Source organism: Branchiostoma lanceolatum, chromosome 10 (genome assembly GCF_035083965.1).
Source record: "Branchiostoma lanceolatum isolate klBraLanc5 chromosome 10, klBraLanc5.hap2, whole genome shotgun sequence".
Classification (NCBI taxonomy): Eukaryota; Metazoa; Chordata; class Leptocardii; order Amphioxiformes; family Branchiostomatidae; genus Branchiostoma; species Branchiostoma lanceolatum.
Window position 1 is genome coordinate 7,436,683 of NC_089731.1, and position 15,315 is coordinate 7,451,997.

General features: G+C 41.9%; 2 protein-coding genes across 5 annotated transcripts in view; one reads left to right on the top strand and one right to left on the bottom strand.

Moving 5' to 3' along the window:
- LOC136442917 (lisH domain-containing protein ARMC9-like) overlaps positions 1-8,920 on the top strand; it is a 310,166-nt gene extending 301,246 nt beyond the window's left edge. For 3 of the 4 annotated variants that reach the window (XM_066439943.1, XM_066439942.1, XM_066439944.1), the window contains 13 exons: positions 222-361; positions 778-854; positions 1,285-1,359; positions 1,636-1,788; positions 2,551-2,652; positions 3,326-3,358; positions 3,767-3,861; positions 4,003-4,057; positions 4,254-4,362; positions 4,647-4,687; positions 4,964-5,028; positions 5,411-5,556; positions 7,083-8,920. In XM_066439943.1, the coding sequence (XP_066296040.1) occupies positions 222-361; positions 778-854; positions 1,285-1,359; positions 1,636-1,788; positions 2,551-2,652; positions 3,326-3,358; positions 3,767-3,861; positions 4,003-4,057; positions 4,254-4,362; positions 4,647-4,687; positions 4,964-5,028; positions 5,411-5,556; positions 7,083-7,165 (1,174 nt within the window). In that variant the 3' untranslated portion in view covers positions 7,166-8,920. The remainder of the gene's footprint in view (positions 1-221; positions 362-777; positions 855-1,284; positions 1,360-1,635; positions 1,789-2,550; positions 2,653-3,325; positions 3,359-3,766; positions 3,862-4,002; positions 4,058-4,253; positions 4,363-4,646; positions 4,688-4,963; positions 5,029-5,410; positions 5,557-7,082) is intronic. The other variant, XM_066439947.1, reaches the window with a different exon arrangement.
- A 1,334-nt stretch (positions 8,921-10,254) lies between these two features.
- LOC136443485 (divergent protein kinase domain 1B-like) lies at positions 10,255-13,328 on the bottom strand. Its single transcript, XM_066440731.1, has 3 exons — positions 13,212-13,328; positions 12,206-12,355; positions 10,255-11,592 (listed from the first exon to the last, which is right to left on the bottom strand). The coding sequence occupies exons 2-3, from the start codon at positions 12,241-12,243 to the stop codon at positions 10,401-10,403; spliced, it is 1,230 nt and encodes a 409-aa protein (XP_066296828.1). The 5' UTR covers positions 12,244-12,355; positions 13,212-13,328; the 3' UTR covers positions 10,255-10,400.
- Between the last annotated feature and the right edge of the window lie 1,987 nt (positions 13,329-15,315).

Here is a 15,315-nt window from a genome sequence, read left to right on the forward strand (position 1 = left end):
GCACTGAAGGACCTGTCGCACCTAACCTTTGCACACCTAGCTGCAAGCATTGTTTAAATTAAAGCTTAATTTTAGACTTACGTCTAGTTTAATCTGGATAGGGTGCCTCTACTGTACTTGGTGGTAACGAGTTTCACTCTACAATACTTCTAGGGAAAAAAAATTTTGAACACCCCAATCCTGGGCTGAAGTCCTGACATTCTTTCTCTTGTGTTTTCCAGACGACACCTGCAGAGCCTAATGATTGACAACGGCATCATCAGCTGGCTGGTGGACATTTTGGAGGATAGCGATGCACTATCAGATTACACACTGGAATATTCTGTCGCATTACTTATGAACTTATGTCTCAGGACAGCAGGTACAGTAATTTGATATGATATGCTATTTCCTTATACATATCCATGTGTCATGTCCCAGACCTACATATATGCATCCTTAGTGCCAATTGGTCACATTTAATTCATGTCTAACTTTTGTGTCCTTGATTTTAATTGGTCACAATTTTTTTTCAGGCAGCCACCTGTAAGATACGCCCTGATTGTCTGGCTTATTTCAAGATTGTGCATATCTAGGATGTGGAAATTTCTGAAAATTTGAGGGAAAAAAATTCTGCCCTTCAGTCTCCAACAGGATTTTGAGGATGAAATTTTATGCATTGTGCTGAAAAGTTTGAAACAACTCATGGAATAGATCTACTGTTCATTTTTGTGAATTTTCTTCTATTATAGTCCTTTAAGCCAGAGGTAGAACTTAATTGTATTCTGTTTCCCCCAGGTAAACACAAGTGTGCGATGGAGGCCCACAAGGTGCTGAAGGTGTTGACAGACTTACTGGGAATCGACAACCAGGAGGTAGGAGGAAATGTAGATCTTAATACTGTGTTATGAACCCACTAAGAAACCACACTGAACCATGTGACCACTACCACACAAGAACCCCCTTTTTTAAGAAGTAGAGTAGTCCAGTAACCTCACTCAGGAATCTAGAGTCCTGGAAGAAGGCAGAATAAAGTTTGTTCACCTGAAGATATTGGTGTGTTCGTGTATGACGTGTAACAAGAACCTAAAACCTAACATACTGTAACTCTTGAAGTATTTCCTGTCCTTTTAAGTTCATGGAAGCATCTTTGCCAGCTTATAACCTGGTATCCATCTTTTCCAGCTCTGTTGGTTCCTTTGATTGCTTGCCTGTTAAATAGCGCCGCAGGCACACAGCGTGGCAGCAGCTGGTTATATTACACTGAACGACCTGGTATTAAACAATGCCTCTTTTTCCCCTTAGATTCGACCTTATGTGAATGGTGCCCTGTACAGTATCCTGGCTATACCCACCATCAAAGAGGAGGCTAAGGCAATGGTAAGATTATTTCTGTGATACCTTGCTATAAAGTATGAACATGACAGTTGTTCACCAGGTGTTTTAACTAGACTAGTGAATCTCATAGCCTTTTAGAGGAATTATCTCTTCCAAGGTTGTTGTTTTGAGTCTTGTCTAGCCAATTCTTGGAATTGCCAAGCAAGTTTCTGTAAAAATATTTCTGGCAATTGTAACTTAAAGGTAACTACAACTTGTTTCGAAGAACGTTCAAACTGGAGTTGTTGTTGTTTACACCTTGTTTATTGTTGTCACCAGGGTCTGGAGGACATTCTGAAGATGTACATCAAAGAGGGAAACAACGACATGAACCGACAGTTCGAGTTCATCATCAAACAGCTGAACTCCAACGAGCCTCCGAGTGATGCTGACTCTGACGATGAAGAGGAGGAAGATGATGACGATGATGAGGTGAGTTTTAGAGGTTTGATTTAGATAGATCTTAGATACATAATGAAAAAAATTAATCTTTGCTCCAACTCAAGGCTAGGACATTTTGACTCAACAAAATTTTAGGTTTAACTGTAAATTCATTTTAGCGGCAGTTTTATTTGTTATGGTAGGAGGGAAAATGAGGTGTTCGCAGTGTTTCAAACTTGCCATTGAACAATTCTGTAGTACAGCAGGAATACATTGGAAACACATATTTGGGTGTCATGAATTCACAGCGGAGAGGTTACCACAAAGACCATGACAATAAAACCGCTGTGAAAGTTACAAGATTTACAGTAGGTTAAATTTGACCCTAGCCTCCTCCCTCGTGACCTTAACAACGAAACAAAGACAAAAAAACAAATTCCATGACTTTTGACAAATATTTAAACCTTACACACAACATAAATAGTTTGCTCTGGGAAGCTTTCGAGACGAACTCTCTGTCTCTTCATCAACCCTAATACAGTCAGATCTCGTCTTGGAGTTCTCTTGTCACGTGACTTGATGTTGATCATCACGTGACAAGGGACGTCATATATAGGCTTGAGATAGTGACGCCCCCTGTCCCTGTTTAAGGTACTGCGTTGTCTGCGGATTTGGATTGCCTCCCTGACACCCCTTGAAAACCAGTCGGAGTCCTGATCTAGCACTTTCACACTGTCCCAGTCTATCTTGTGTTTCTCATTGGCGACATGTTCCACCACGGTTGATGACGTTGATGTAATGTTTTTTTTGTAGGACCAGGATGCCATGGAGGCAGACCTGGATAAGGCGGAGGTGTTGAAGTCGGCACCGGGGGAACTGGTGGGGGAGAAGCTGCTGAGTTCTGAGTACCTGGGGGTAGGTTCCTCACGTCAGGATACACCTTCTTTCTTCTACTGTTTTCACTCTTCCTTGTATTGTTTTCACTCTTCCTTGTACTGTTTTTCACTCGTCCTTGTACTGTTTTTCACTCTTCCTTGTACTATTTTTCACTCTTCCTTGTACTGTTTTTCACTCTTCTTTGTACTGTTTTTCACTTTCTTGTACTATTTTTCACTCTTCCTTGTACTATTTTTCACTCTTCCTTGTACTATTTTTTCACTTTCTTGCACTATTTTTCACTCTTTCTTGTGCTATTTTTGACTCTTTCTCATACTATTTTTTTCTTTCATGCACTATTTTTCACTCTTGTAATATTTTGTCACTCTTCCTTGTTCTGTTTTTTGCAACACACTTGCAACTATATTGTGACCTTTGTAATGTGTTTATGCTTGACCTTGTACTGTTCTGTAGCTGTTCCTTGCCTTTGCCCTCTGTTTTGACCTGTGATCTTTGCTCTCTTCCTGTCACAGTAAGAAGGACAGCTGCTCCTCTTCCCTTGTTTTCTTTTGCAAATAATGGCCTTTGAACTTTTAATTCTTAAAGATATTCCTTCTTATTTTCATTTTATGACCTATGATTTTTGCACTTTTCCAAGCACATGACTGTATAAATGCACCACCTCACCTCTTGCCTGTGTTGTTATTCACAGATTATGACCCATTCCTTGAGCCCAAGGAGGAAGGTTGGTGAAAATGTTGTGTTTGTTTTAATCCTTAACCTTTCCATCTCCTTTGTGTAGTATGTAATACTAACGATGTTCCACGTTTGGGCACAGCATCACGTTTTTCTCCATTGTTTTTTTTTCAATGGTGTTCATGAATGTACTCCTCTGCTAGTTCCGTACTTGTAGTATAACTTTTCGGATAGATGTCCCATGAGGTAGTGAACAGTGTATGCTAGCATGATGTTGCATCGATGAAGGTTAGATCTCTTACTCAGTGTCACTGACAAAAAGTAGTCTGGATGCTATTTGAAACGTCTGACCTTTTACAAACTTATATCCGGTTAGTTGCTTGAGTAACTGCTATTTGGCATAGCATGGCATAAGTTGTATTCTGTTATTCGTGTGAACATTTTTGTCTACTTTCAGGGTTGGACAGACCATGTTTCTGCTTTGTACGAGCCGTTAACGCGGCCGATAACGCCCACATCACGGAAAGCTGGGCTGATCCAATCACATCAAGGGTGAGATTTCTTACTTGCAAAGTATAAAACTGTACCAGTTGCCAGCAAAATGTTTTCTTTAAAGGTGTTCCCACAATACAATTTTAAAGAGATATACAGCTTGCAACTTTGTACCCTGATATTTCTGTTCCTCCATTACAGGTCTGCAGGCTACCAGTCCCCAACTAAGGGACAGTACAATAATGGCGCTGTAGGGGTAAGACATCTTTAGTTTTTAGCCCTTGAAAATATGTTCAAAATACTCTGTTGGGTATATAAAAGGTTAGATCTACACACGTTTACAACGGATGAAAGATATCAAGTCATTTCTTTGTTGGCCTATTTTTGCCTCATCAAGACTTAAGATTTTGGAATTACAATAACACGTATTTATATATTTTCCTTTGGTCCAGGGTTACTCCCGGCCAGCGACCTCAAACTCCCGGCCACCGACCCAAGCCGGCAGTCGTAGCCGCCCAAACACCGGTCCCAGCAGGCCCCCCACCGGCAACAGGAACGCAGGTGGGTTCTTATTTACCCCGAGCCGAAGGGAATGAATTATTGTTTTTGGCTTTGCCTGCTTGTGTATGTATGTATGTGTGTGTTTATATTTGCATGTATTTTTGTGCCAAATGGGATACTTTGTATACTTAATTTCCTCCATTAGCTATCATACATGTAACAAATGGGCAGTGCTAAATTCAATTTTTGGATAGAGACTCATACAATGTGATCACTGACTGATAACCAGACAAGGTATTGTGATAAATCAATGGCTGAGAACTTCTTTGTTTCCATGGCTACAGGGGACACAGAGAGATCTGAGTTCCTGGCATCGCATACTGGGGTAAGTGTTTCCTGTTGTCTACATGCTTCTAGTCTATACCCTTTGATAGAGGAGCATGGGAGCTATTGTTGTGTGTTTGAGCTACGTGTAATATACACTTGTCTCTGTGCACTGTTCATTAGCATATCAATTTTGTTAGACTTGTTTAGTGTAAATGGTGACATCATAAAATAGGATACTACCGGTATGTCAGAATCTGTTATACTTTTGCCAACAATTGTTGACGGCAGAAAAGTAGGACGTAAGGCTTTAATGACCACTGTCTGTTTTTTGCAGTCGGCTCGTCCCCTGGCGCCTGTGGTTGACGACCAGTTTCTCAGACCATCATCTAAAAGTAGCAAGTGAGTAATAGAACTCTTGATGAAGATGATTAGCCTGGGTGCCATCCGGGGCTCCTACACTTGCTACCCTGATTTTTTCAGGGTAGCGAGTGTAGAAGCCCCGGTAGTAATCGGATGGCACCTAGGCTAGGAGACGATAGACTTGCCTTGACATTTGAGTACCCTGAGGCCTTGGTTCAACTGGATTGGTCTATATGACATACATCATGTAAAGATTCAGTCTCTTTGCTGTTATTGTTATAGAGGTCTGCTGTACAAAAAGTTTGATTTGTGTATGTTGTGAAACCATCCTTAGACTTACAGTTGTACCCACTGTAACAGTGTTTTGCATTATACACAACATGAATCCATCACAATACAAATCCACTGCTTCCCCCAACAGCGTGAAAGACTACTCCCAGGCGTTCGGCAGCCGTCCGAAGATCCCCCGAACTCCCGAGGTGGGAGGGGGGCGACTCAGCACACCACCACCCGGGCCGCAGAGGTCATCATCTCCGCCTTTATCCAGGCCGACATCAGGCAGACAAAGTAAGGTCACCCCCACTTAAACCAGAGGTCACATGTACATGTAGGAGGTCATATCATTGTCAAACCCAACACGTCGAGATCTAGCCAATTATAATCGCTATACTGGTGGTAGACACTAGTTTTTTTGCATATTAGTATTGCCAACATTGTTTTGTCCTCACATACATCGTATATTAGCCCTCAGGCAAGACGTTGCAGTAAACTTCAAGTCATCATTACTATTTGGACAACCCTGTCAGTCACAGCTGTGTAAAAAACCAATGTACACTGCTATCTTCTTATCTCTTCAACTTAGTCCAGTGCCTAAAAGTGGCCAGCACTGGCCTTGCACTCAGCAATACTATTACAAAAAAATTTAACTTGAGCATTGGCCTCCTAAAATGTCTTGACAACCTTGTGGCATTCTTTAACTTTTCAAAAGGACTCTTTGATTGCTATCATCGTATAGTAAGTCCTTATAGCATCCGAGGCTTTCCTCTTGTCTCACCCCCTCCCCCATTTTTCTTTCTTTGCCAAAGCATTGTCTACATTCTACCATGTTTGTGTGTTGATCCAAATCTGTATGTATAAAAGTGTCCCATCTTTACTTGTAATTATGTGTTGAAGTTATGTGTCTGTAACAGTCAGTGTGCATCTTTCCCTGTGTTAACCACTTTCTGTTCCCATGGCTGCCCTTCCCTGGAAAAGGTTATTACTAAAACATGGTAGGTTATCACTAACTAACAGTAGGTTATCACTAACTAATGGTGGGTTATTGCTTACTAATGATGGGCTATCACTAACTAACAGTGGGTTATCTCTAACTAACAGTGTGTTATCACTAATAGTGGGATATCACTAACTTATGGTGAGTTATCACTTATTTATCACCACATCCCTTGGTCCAACCATTTGACTTCAGGAAGCTTTGTGTCACTTTATGGTGAATCACTTTCATTAGTAATACAGTCCTGTATCTTAATCTCTCTCTTCTTTCTCCTTCCTGTCTCCTTCCCTCTCTCCTGCGCAGCTCTGCGTTTTCCTCCTGTCTCTCCTGACACGTCGGCCTATCGCTGTGATAAGGTAGACGTCACCATGTGGGCTTCACTCTTATTCTGTAGCACAGGAAGATTAGGTCTGTTCTTGTAAAGGCTTTGTCTGTAATGAGGCTAATGAACAATAAACTGTTCTCCAACTCAAAACACTTCACTCAACGCAATTTTCGACCGAATCTCTTCATCAGCTATCTGACCCAAGTGCTGTAGTGATGTAATAAACTTGTTTACATTGATATTACAATGAGTAGCAGGTACCATACTGATTGGTCTGAGTTTGCTGAAATTTGTTACTGTAAATTTATTTCTGAGATGTTTTAAGTTTGTGGTTGAACCACAAAGACTGTGGATCTGAAACCGCCGTAACCATTCAGATATTTTCAGTATATTGTTCTGCATGCCTGTATTCTTGCTATATGTAGTTCAATACATCATACTTTGCCTTGTCTTCTTCAGAATAGATGTGGTAAAAGTGTTGATTTTTTGTTACAGGTGGAGCTTCTCGGAAGAGCACATCGGCCGACGTGGTCTCCCACCAGCAGAGGACAGCCTCCCGCAACAAGAAATCAGCTTAGACCCCACCCTCCCTACACATAGCTGCAGTAAGGCTCCACCCTCCCTACACATAGCTGCAGTAAGGCTCCACCCTCCTTACACATAGCTGCAGTAAGGCTCCACCCTCCCTACACATAGCTACAGTAAGGCTCCACCCTCCTTACACATAGCTGCAGTAAGGCTCCACCCTCCCTACACGTAGCTACAGTAAGGCTCCACCCTCCCTACACATAGCTACAGTAAGGCTCCACCCTCCCTACACATAGCTGCAGGAAGGCTCCATCCTCCCTACACATAGCTGCAGTAAGGCTCCACCCTCCCTACACATAGCTACAGTAAGGCTCCACCCTCCCTACACATAGCTACAGTAAGGCTCCACCCTCCTTACACATAGCTGCAGTAAGGCTCCACCCTCCCTACACATAGCTACAGTAAGGCTCCACCCTCCCTACACATAGCTGCAGTAAGGCTCCACCCTCCCTACACATAGCTGCAGTAAGACCCCACCCTCCCTACACATAGCTGCAGTAAGGCTCCACCCTCCCTACACATAGCTGCAGTAAGGCTCCACCCTCCCTACACATAGCTGCAGTAAGACCCCACCCTCCCTACACATAGCTGCAGTAAGGCTCCATCCTCCCTACACATAGCTGCAGTAAGGCTCCACCCTCCCTACACATAGCTGCAGTAAGGCTCCACCCTCCCTACACATAGCTGCAGTAAGGCTCCACCCTCCCTACACATAGCTGCAGTAAGACCCCACCCTCCCTACACATAGCTGCAGTAAGGCTCCATCCTCCCTACACATGTATGGAGCTGCAGTATATATGCAGTAAGGTTACCCCATAGATTAGGCATATGCTGTAAAATCTGATCTACATGTCATGTATAATTGTAATGGTATTGCAGAAGTCCAGCAGTACTTATACACGCAGTACCTCTACTTATGAACAGTTGCTGTTATGTGAACAACTTCTCTTCTAATTGATATGATAGACCATACCAACAGCTTACAGTCCTACAAATGCTCAAGTTTTATTAGAGATTTGTGATTTTCTGGAAAAGTGGCATTTATTTATGGACCCAAACAGATGTTAACTTGTTGCTGTCAAGTTCTTTGTCAAGAAGTACCGGTAGCATATATGCTGGTAGCAGAAGGCTATATTTGAGCACAATGAAGTTATTGCAGCAGTGCTATGAAATGTTACCTGTATAGCTGTATTAACTAGTTATCCCGTTACCTTCAATAGATAATGAGAAGGGAGGACTGTCTAGAAATGGGAAGAGATGTGAGGAAATCTCTAGGATAGTGTTGACCTAAAGTTGTCAAACTGAAAAATGAAATGTTTTGTATAGAACTGAGTACTGAATCCAAGTAATATTAAGTCCAGAGGCATCAACTGTCAGTATCTTCTCAAATCTTTTTGCTGTTTACCCAAACGTCTATACTCTTAACTGTCCAGAGATGATTTTGAAATATTTATCAATTTGTATCAATTTGTGTGATACTTCCAATTGTTGAACTTTTATATCATACCAAGGAGGTTAAAATCTATTTTTTACCTCCTTGATCATACTTAGAATATTTTACCAGATGCATATTTTACAAATTCCGTAATCATTCCAAATGGCAGAGACCGGCATATTGTAAGTTGTGTTGCTTGAAAGACATGAGGAAAGGGGTTTGCAAAAGAGCTGAAGACCATATCAGATCAAAATGAATGTACGTACAAGCCATACTGCAGAGAGTTAGCTCTTCAAAACAGCCTTATTCTGATTGTGAATTGTGTACACCTCTACTTTTTTTCCAGTATCAAACCAGAAAATACAGATTTTGTTTTGCAGTATGATTTGATTGCTAGACAGGTGACTACAACAAACCATAGACACATGAAAAAGGTGTTCCTAAGTTTTCACAAAAATCTGAGGGTCGAATTATCCACCTGCTCAAGCCTTAAATTCTGAGATGCTCATCCTTAGATGTTCTAAATTCTGATAGGGGATTGATTTTTGCTTCATTCCAGTCAAGGTGGTACAATTTTTAAAAGGATTGAAATTGTGTGTTTGTATAATAATAGCTTGATATGTTGCTGTTACTTATAATAGTACTCTAATCATTCCAAATTTGCAGAACTGAATTGCATCAACTTCTGCAATCATTGTTTCTTGCCAATGTATTTCTCTACATAAGCATCTGTAAAAAATGTATCCCAATTCCATAACAGGATGAAGTTTTTCTGCATTTGCAACTTTTATATGTAAAATGTCTTTATGTACTCTTGCAGTATTGTGTGTACAATGTATGTTAGAGCCAGGATTCACACTGTATGGTTAGTACATTGTAGTGTACTACTACTAGGATTATTCAGTGTTACTGTTAGTCTACAGATAGTGTTACTGATCGCAAGTAGTCGTCTCAGTATAAACTTCTCACATTTCTTTGCAGTAAAGTAATTCATGTGTAGCGTTATCCTCTTTGATGTTTAAATTCAATTCAAAGTAACTTATTTATGAAGTTGTTACATCTCAATACTTAGACGGATTGAATAAATGTCCATGGACGCATGACACATTCTCTTACCAAATTGTGTGAAATTATCTACTTTTTGATATTAGTTATGTAGGGATGATAGCATTTATATGATGCAACTATCTAGTCTTCATAGAGAGGGCAAAGCTGTACCAATGCACCTGTGAATAGTTTAATCAGGGTGGTAAGTCACTGGTGACCAAGTTCTATGTACAAAACCAAAGAGTTACTACCTAGACCGACGTAGATAGTGACTGGTTCTACTTTGCACTTCAACAGCGACACCTAGCTGCAGTGACATAATCAGTACTATTGCCCTGAGGAAGGTGATAGACGGTCTGGTATTACCCTTCGGTTGTGTATAAAGACCTTTGTTAACAACTTTACCAATGCAGCATGGGCCTTATCCTGCAAGGCCAATGGCGAAGCAGAGGTATTAAAGGTGCCCTAGGCGATTTCAGGGGGTAAAACTTGAAATATTCCGGGGAAAACAATTCTGTTTTGTGAGGTTGAAATTTACATTTGCTTCCCCATATATGGTACACTTTTAGACAAAGAACGAGGCTTGAGAGAAATGCATGAGAGTAGTTTGTTTTCTTCCTTTATTTCATAAAAAGTATGTTTACTATACAAATGTGTATGTATTGCACCTTGCCCGTCGACCGATCACACTTCTATTGACTAGATCCCATTCTACAAATTTCCACTGTTATGTCCTACTCTCATTATTGCACAGTTTTGTAGGCTCGTAGGATTCTGTTGAATTTGTTCCATACGTACAGGATGCCCTTTTCTCTGAACTCCTCAACTGTAGTGAACAGCGGCAGCCCTTCGCACTCTCGAACCAGCTGCGTCACCTGTTTGAAAAGCTTCTTGTCCACTCCCAGATCCGACACCACTGTCCTGTCCAGTAGGACTGGCGACATGGTGCTCGTACAGAAGTTGTGGAGGTCGTCTTGTTTCATGACGTCACGGCATCGTCCTCGTTCTTCATCGCACGTGGAAGAACAGTCCTCATAGTGTTCAATCCCACAGTCTTCATCTGTTTGACACTGCCTGTAGCTGAGGTCCAACAGAGCCGCGTTTGTCGACATCACCGCGTCCATGTCGATGTACTTGACCCTCCCAGTGTCGCTGATTCCGTAGTTACCAAGGTGACTGTCGCAGCATCGTACCGCCGTCCCGTACTGGGAACTAAAGTCGTACAGAATTCCGAACGTCTGGTTGATAAAGTCGACCCTCTCTTGCCATCCTGGGACTCGAACTTGTCGGAAGTTGTGGTCTAAATATTTCGCAGCATGCTCACCGTACTGCCCTAATGCTGGAGCTAGGATTTCGCTGATGTCATCTAAGACAAAGGTTGGTAAGACGTCAAGAATGTGATCATCACTTCCAAAGACTTCGGAGGAAGGATACTTGATCTTCTGCACGGCGTAGAATCCACCGCAGTAACCCAAAATGTCCAAGGTGGACTCGCTGTCATTCAGAGCCAGCAGCATGAAGAATTCCCGCTGCATCAGAAGACTGAACATGTTGGAAAATTCGCTCTGTGACACCTCTCCATCAGAGTCACCATCAGCGTATAACACTGTCCTTTGCCCAAAGTTGTGACAAGATTCGTTGCTTACGAACTCTTTCATACAAATGTCACGCGCCTGCTTCTCTATGAGGTAGGAATAGTTCAGATAAGTGTCTTCTAAATGGTGTGACTGTGCCACCATCTCGTACCAGCTTGGGCTGGAAAACTTGAGGATCACCTCCGCCTGGTCATGTGACCCGCGGTCCCCTGTGCTCCCAGGACACGTGGAGGACTTGTTTCTCGGGTCGGAGGCTGAGGCAGCGGTGGACGGTGAGCTGTTCGGAGCAGATGGCGTCACACAACGGTCCCTGCACTTTCCTGTCAGCATACAAACCACACTGCAAAGAAACATTGGGAGGAATTAGTTAGTATTCAAACCCCCCAATTGTATTCCCCAAATGTTTCTTTGAGCTACAACACACTAGAGGTACATCAATTTAATTCAACTTCTCAGATTTGTAGCCTGATTGAATCGTGCTCATAGCTGCCCGCCCAACATCCGCTATCCCCCTAGAACAAGGGCCATGGGCTGCTACAGCCTTGCATAGTAGAGTAGAGACTATCATCTTCTTATCTGATTTGAAAAAAAAAAAGAATTATGTGTCCCCCAAACCCCAAAATGCTCAAATTCTAGCTCCAACAATTGATGAAATCCTTGTTTTTCAAGATGTTATAGTTTTCCCAATTCATCAAAAAGCATTAAAAGTTCAAAATTCATTGTTTGAAATATTAACCTGCATGATAAGTTGACTTTGTGGCTTGCATGGTAGCACTGGGGTCCGACTATCACAGGGCCCCACGTTTTCTCTTTTATTTTGAGCAGCAGTCCCTGAATTTTTCTCATAATACATGGTGTATCTTTGAAAATTAAAGATTATGTCCTGTGCCTCCATAATGCAATGAACAACGTTGTTAACCCCTCTCAAGAAGAAGTAATGACTCTCCCCTCACCACGTATGTAAGGTGCTGTGTGGTGCATCTCCCTTCATCGTTCAGGATGTTCAGCAGCAAGTTTGACAGCACCAGGACAGCAATGACAGGGAACAGCACGGCTGTCAGCCTGCTGAACAGCTTCCACACAGCTGGCAGCTCCATACCGACCTTGGCATATCAACAGAAATTACATGTAAGTTCTCTTGGTTAAATGTACTCCGTTTGTTACCGGTGACAATGTGTCTTGTCACCAATAAGCCCATTCACGGTTGCGACTACGCATGTGCAGTGTCAAAGGTAAAGGCCCCTGAGACGTTAACAAAACCCGTCGGGCGTTGCTATGCAAATCTAGACAATGTCCAGACGAGAACTGTTTCGTGATAAACCAGGGGCCTCCAGGCGACTAAGAAAGCGGACAATTAACACATTGCAACTGTTGTTTAACCGCATCTATCTTAAAGATGATTACTGCTGTGAATATTACAGTGTGTTTCAGAATAGATCATTTCTAATCCTGGTGTTAGAAGGAACTTGATAAAACCAAGGACATTACATCCTTCATCAAACTCAATGGTCGGCGGTACTGGCACCTGATTTGAAATGGCTACAGCTGGCCTGGGTGCCGCTGTCAATCAATTTGCGTTGTTGAGTACCCCATGGGACCGTGTTTGCTACACAGTTGATCGCTTAGCAGAGTGTCAAACTACGTAAAATTGGACGCGACTGTTTTTATATGTAGCTAATCATTGTGACTACAGGAGGTTGACAGCTGCGCTAGATGGCTGGGTTGCCAGGTTTGACTGTGTCCACAGTGGACTGTGTCATTATGATGTCTCTAAAAACATAAAACGAAGGAGAGCTGACTTCCTCCTCCTACTGCTATGTTCCTTTGATCACTGACTAAAACCCCGCTAATATGAAAGATACTATACGTAATCCAACGATCGAGAAACCCGGAAGTGAGTTCATCCAGCAGGGAAGCGTGCTCAAAGTAACCAGTAAAATAGTTCTATCCATTACGAACCTGCTTCTGTGGTGACCGGAGCTCTTTGGTCTGATAACTGCTTCATCCGTGCGAAAAATTGTCTGTCCTATTATTTCCAAACGTGGACAGACTGGTTTTATGTGCGGCGTTTTGCGTTACTAGGCCAGGGAGCAAAGGTCAGCTCCATGACAATATTGGAACGACATCTAGCGAGATTGCGGTACTGCAGATTGGGCGCTGATGGGGTATGTGGTCCCAGTTTGTAAAATGTGACAGTATACCAGACATTAGGCTCAAAGTCAGTGAACACTTTCCCGAACAGGCCCAGACATTTAGAATAACCCTAAACACTGGTTGACATAAAAAAACTAGAGTTCCACGAACACATTATCTTCGCCAAATAATCAAGGCTTATTATGGAGAGTGATTAATATTTACGTGCTTATCACCCCCTGCAAATTTGATCATGCACCATACCATTTGGAAGTTATGATGGGGCGAATGAGTCCAGTCTAGATATGGTTAAAAATCATTTGGTGGTACCGGACTAGTATATGTCTAGAGTGTGCTGATATATGTTATAACAGGTCATGAAAAAATATGAGTATGTTGATATTATATGGGCCACAAAGGTTCGATATTGCAGTGTTGTAAGTTGAAAGTGATGATGAAATAGTGAAGTCAATATATATGAATAGAATAAATCTGGCTGGTTGTTGACGTGTCTTTAGGTGTTTTTGTCAGGCTTTCTATTTTGTCCCTATTTCCTTATGTCGCCTACCAAAAATCATAAAGATTCATTGAAGCTTTCTTGAGTTATGCTCCTGACATACATTCAGACCCACCTAACAGATTTTTCAACCGAAAACATAATCTTCTCCGAGTACAAATACTCGGCGAAGATAAAAAAGGATAGACTTTTAGGTGCCCCGCCATCAATGCATCACTGTCGCCACCCGTACTAAAGCGCCACCTATGTTCACATACATATATATCACTTCTGGATCTTCAACTTCTATATACTATACTATACTATACTATACTATACTATACTATACTATACTATACTATACTATACTATAGATATACTATAGATATACTAGTATACTATATATAGATATACTAGCCTACAAACCCTGCAGTGATGGCCGGTGGTGGTGGCCAGTACTAGTGGTGGTGCAACAACAAACAAAAACATTGGTATATGAGAACGTAAATCTATATATTTGTGGACGTGTTTCGCTTTCCATTGACAACAATTGGTCTTTTCCTTTTAACTATTTATCCACTCATATAATAACTACCTGGGCACACAGTGCATATGTGTTTTAAAGTCTCCAACTAGTTTGCTTCGTATCACGCATCAGTAACACATGTACACACGTCGGCCATGACTCTTTGCTGATGTCCATAACTCTCTTTAAATAGCTTCTACTAGTAACTGAAGTACTGTGAATGAATTGCGGCAACCTTTCTTCGACAGTGAACAATTATGTTCAAATGTGACTAGAAGTCCTCTTCGTGATAAACTTCCCGTCGAGTTAACTTGAACGCTGTAAGTAGAGGTCAAGACCGGTTCAAGGAGAACAATGGATGTGATCGTTCGCACTCGCTTCAGACGCGCAAGTTTTCCCAGGTCCCAATCAGTGATTGTAATGAAATCTAAGCATCTGACGAAGGCCGCTGTACGTCATCCATCATTTGGTTGGGTCGCGTGTGTCCTCATGTAGCTTTAGAGTCCAGATGAACTGTAATGAACTGTATGTACACTGAGTGAAAACATTTGTTTTCGTCCTCTTCATTTATCATTGGCTCGATTTACACACGGGTTTTTCACCCCGACCAATCGACCTCTTTGAAACTCAGATTCGAATCAGCCATGACCCGACAAATCGCTTTCTAAGTTGCCTGAACGACTTAATCTGAGAAAACCGAAACTCGCCAGTGAGATGTGGGGAGGTGTCAGCTTTTAAAGGATGTTTTTAGATTGACAATGTTGGCACTTTGGAAAGTATACAAGCCGACCACGATTAAACCTTTCCCAAAAAGTAGTTTCTACTACTTTTCTTCAAAAGTTTCATGGCGGAGTCCACTCAGAAAACGCAGCATTGGGCCATTGTTGATTAATTACACTGAAAAGGCC